Here is a 4560-nt window from a genome sequence, read left to right as displayed (position 1 = left end):
TTGTTTAAATGTTGGTTATAACGATGTATCATCATTTTTCTTATTTCTTTGAATTAGACACAATGATATAAATATTCATACCAAAATATCATAAACATCATATGCAATAAAATATTAAATAAATTATATATAAAACGAATTTTCAATAGTACTGATATTAAAAACATTACAGATTCATTCATTTTAATGTTTTAGAAGAAAAGCATTGAAACAAAAGAACATTCATTGATATTGATTAATACATTATTATTGAGTTTGTAATAAATTAAATTTATTCATTGTTATTACAATTCTCTTGCATATTCACATCATAAATGTAATAGAAAAGAAAATAAATGAAATGAGTCAGAATATTTTGAATAGAATGAAGTTATAAACACATCAACAAAAGAATGGTATAGTTGAAGATGATATTTTATGAAGAATTGAAACATGAGAATAACAAATATTTAAGTTGTTCTTGTTGTATTTAACATTTCATTTTCGAAGAAACATTATAAAATAAATAAGAATATTAAAACAAATATTTTACTCAAATAAAAACAAATAAAACAAATAAAACAAATAAACATAATAATTGAATACATTCATGAGTAGAATATTAGTTAAAACGCAAAATATAAATAAAGAAGAATGTTTTATTGTTTGTTGAGAAATGAATAGATATAAAAAACAGGAAAATATAAAGAAATAAAACCATAGATAAAAGAAGAAGTGAAAAATAAGAAGTTAAATCATCTAAATTGAAAAGAGGAGAATAGTTTGAAAGAAAGAAAATGAAACATAAAGTTGTTGTGAATAATTTGGTGAATGTTTTATTTCAAACATTCTTGATAAGAATAAAAAATGAAAGAATCACAAGTAAACATTGAAATAATATCAAAAAGATAATCAAATTACTGCAAAGAATTACTAGTAGTTAGTACATAGTTGTAATGATGAATAAAATACTATTTATTATAATACTAATACAGACTCTTATGAAATACTCTCATTTATTATTAATATTTTGATTATGTTATTCAAATCAATGAAACAAATCTTTAATATAAAAATTTTTCAATACTAATATAATTCATAAAATATAATCGTTTTAATGTTTGAAGCAGCAATTATTGACTCAATCATCATTTCTTGTTGTTCTTATTATTTATTAAATGTACTTATATTTACTATCAAATTTAAATTTAGATTGTTTAATTATTTACTCTTAGTATAACATTTGTATATTATTTAATCTCATTTTGTATTTCTTTGATATTTCATCTATTAATTCAAAATATCAATTAATTTCATTGTTTTATTATTCTGGTATATTATTTAGATTCTCTTTGTTGATTTATTTCATTACTTTTTTGTCTAAACTTAATTAACAAACAGTTATTAAATTTCTTTATTAATATAACAATTACATTTTTTTGAATAAATAGTATTTATTGAATCATATGTCTTTTCTAAATCATTTGTTTCAATTAACAATTAAATTTATTGTTGTATGTTCATTGTGTTTATTGTTTTTGTTTATTCTCTTTATCTTCTCTTTTCTCTTGTTCATTCCTTTTGAGTATTTCTATTTCTTATTTCGTTCTGTTGTTTATTTATAATGAAACAAATGTGATCCAAGTAGTATCTCTACCATTGTCTATTGTTGTTATTTTGTTTCAACTAAATTCAACATTGTATGATGTTTGTTTCTTATATCAACATTGATTTAATTATTCATTCATATCCTTTTCACTCTTTCATTCTCTTATCCATATGCGTCTGAATTTCTTCTTTATCTCATTTTATTTGGTGTAGTGTTAAATACTTTATTGATGTGTTGATTTTTTTGTATTTGACACTCTTTATTCATCATATTAAATTCAAATACTCATTTATCTCAATTTCTTTGATTTTTCTTTCATTATATTATCAATCAAAATCAACTTTCTCTTGTTCATTTCATCTTATGAAATTCCTGTTATTCACATTGTTTATTCAATGACAATTTTTCTTTATTTGTTGTTTTGACTTATTGTTCTTCTGTGTGACTATTTTTATTATATGTATCAAGCGACAAATTGGTAATTCCTTAATTTGAAAAGAAAAAGATGTTCCTTAAGTTGTCTGAAGTGTAAATAGTGTATTAAAAGGAAATGTCATTAATGAATTAATTGAAAGTACAAAAAATGTTTGAATGTAAGTAAGTAATATTCTCAGAAAATGAACAGAGTGTTAGAAAAGAATAAGAAGAAACAGAACAAATTTGAAAGAATAATGTTTAATAATATTGGAATAAAAAGACTTACTAATAATGTGGTTAATGTGGTTGATGCAGTTAGAGTGAGTTTTTAACATTTACAAGCATAAAAAACAAATCATGAAACAGACAAGAACAAAACCATAAAAAATAAAACTCATTATAAAGGAATATTAATATAAAAACCAGATATAATGATACGAGTTTATTCGGAATAAATATACAAATTAATCCCTCTTTTTAATTATGTGAAGTGATAAACAGTATCCAAAGACATATATATTTTATAATTGGAATGTTAATTATTTTCAATGTGATAGAATTAAAAAGATGAACAATATATAATTATAGAGATAATTATTTCAAGTTGATAAATAACATAGTTTATCAAAATAATAAAAACGTAAAACAATAACATTAATTGAATTTTCTCCATGAATAAAAAAACCTTCATTATAGTTATTTAAATTCATTTCAAAAAGAACAGCATCAAAAAAGACTAATTTAAAATAAAAGAAGTGATGAAGATTGAAGTCAAAACGAATTAAATCATAAGGTTGCATTTAGGACAATGGCAATAAAAATGATATGAATCATATAAAAGAGATTGACGTTGAGAATAGGGAAGAGTATTATCAATATAACTAATAGTAAGTTCATCTCCAGGAGATATTGGACGAGAAGCAATTAAAGATAAAGCACAAGAATCATCAGTATTTGCTAAAAAACAATTTGGAGAACAAGAATGATTAAGAGTATTTAAATATTTAAATAATCCTTCAGCTTCAATAGTAAAAGCAGTAATATCAGGATGGTTAATAAGAGAAGAAGAAAGAAGAGTATTATCAATCTGTAAAGAATTATTAAGTAAGATAGACTGAATAGGGTTAAGAGGAAGAATAGAAGAAGAATTATATTTAAGTACAGAATAAAGAATTTGATAAATAAAAGTCCAACCACCATAAATATTAAATTTTAGAAGAAGAGAACCAAAAATATCAAGAAAGAATGGAATAATTTCAGAGTTAAAAGGAATTAAAGGAGAAGAATGAAATACAATAAAAGGAAATAATGATTGTTCAATATTTTGTGAAATGAAAATATTAGCAAAAATTTTAGAAATACATAAAGGATGAGAAACATTATTTTTTTTACAATAATTAAATAACCCTTTTATCTTGTTACATAAAAGAGAATGACCATAATCTAATTTTTGACATTTGGTATTACAATAACTCATGCCACATTTACATTTAACAACTTCGTCTTTATTTATTTGATTAAATATCTTATTATATTTATTAGTAGGGTCTTTACTATAAAGTGATTTTAAACAAAACCCACAACAGTTATAATAATCTTCTATTTTACTAATTTGTATTATTGGTATTTCTCTCATTATTATTTCCTCTTTTTGATACTTTTTTTTACTAAATACTCCCTTCCCATATTCTAAATTAATTCGTTTAACTTCTACTTCTTCATTTCCTGAATAATATTCTCTCCAATATTTTTCGTCTTTTCTTTCTCTTCCTAGTTTAATTTCTGCTATCATTACACTACTACTATATTCTGAGGTATTTTCTCCTGCAATCATTAATCTGTAATACCCTTTTTCAAATTCAGGTGTTTCTTCAATACTTTTTCTTGCATATTTTATTGCTTTTGGTATATCTTTTAATTTAAAATAACATGCTGATATATTGGAATAAAACGGTGCTTTTTGCTCTTTTTTATGACATTTCTTAAATAGTTCTATTGCTTCCTCATATTTCCCTTCTTTAAACTTTTCTTTTCCTTTTTGATGTTCTTCACTTTCCATTTCTTTTTTTTTTTATTTTTATTTTATTTTTTAAGATGGGGTTTTTGTTTTTTTTAATTTTTGTTTTTGAATTAATATCAATAAAATATTACAACATATTTTGATATGTTTGATTTGTATATTTTCTTCTTTTCTATATTTCTTCTTTTTGGTATATTTCATTCTTTTCATACATATTATTCATGAAACAATCATATTTATAATATTTTTATTAAATAAATACGTTTGTGAATTTTAAAATAGTCGTTTTATTTATTCAACGATATTTAAGTTTAAGAACAATTTAAACCAATTCATCAATTACTAACATTTTTACTTCAATTCAATAATACATGTTCAGTTCAAAGAAAAAAGAAAACATTATTCTTTTAACAAATAGTTGTATCAATTCAACAATGAATACATTTTACTTCAATAAATTAATCAAACATTAATGATGTAAAGGTAATTGTGAGTTAAAGAAAAATAAATAATAGAAAAAAGAAGAGAAAGATAT

General features: G+C 21.8%; 1 protein-coding gene across 1 annotated transcript; it reads right to left on the bottom strand.

Moving 5' to 3' along the window:
- Positions 1–2786: 2786 nt before the first annotated feature.
- On the bottom strand, positions 2787–4064 carry ENU1_149930 (tetratricopeptide repeat-containing protein; the record flags this gene model as incomplete). Its single annotated transcript, XM_008860584.1, has 1 exon — positions 2787–4064. The coding sequence occupies one exon, from the start codon at positions 4062–4064 to the stop codon at positions 2787–2789; it is 1278 nt and encodes a 425-aa protein (XP_008858806.1).
- Between the last annotated feature and the right edge of the window lie 496 nt (positions 4065–4560).

Source organism: Entamoeba nuttalli (assembly GCF_000257125.1).
Source record: "Entamoeba nuttalli P19 unplaced genomic scaffold asmbl_6206, whole genome shotgun sequence".
In the NCBI taxonomy this organism is placed as follows: domain Eukaryota; phylum Evosea; order Mastigamoebida; family Endamoebidae; genus Entamoeba; species Entamoeba nuttalli.
Note: the sequence above shows the minus strand (reverse complement) of the source record. Positions and strands in the feature narration are given on the sequence as shown.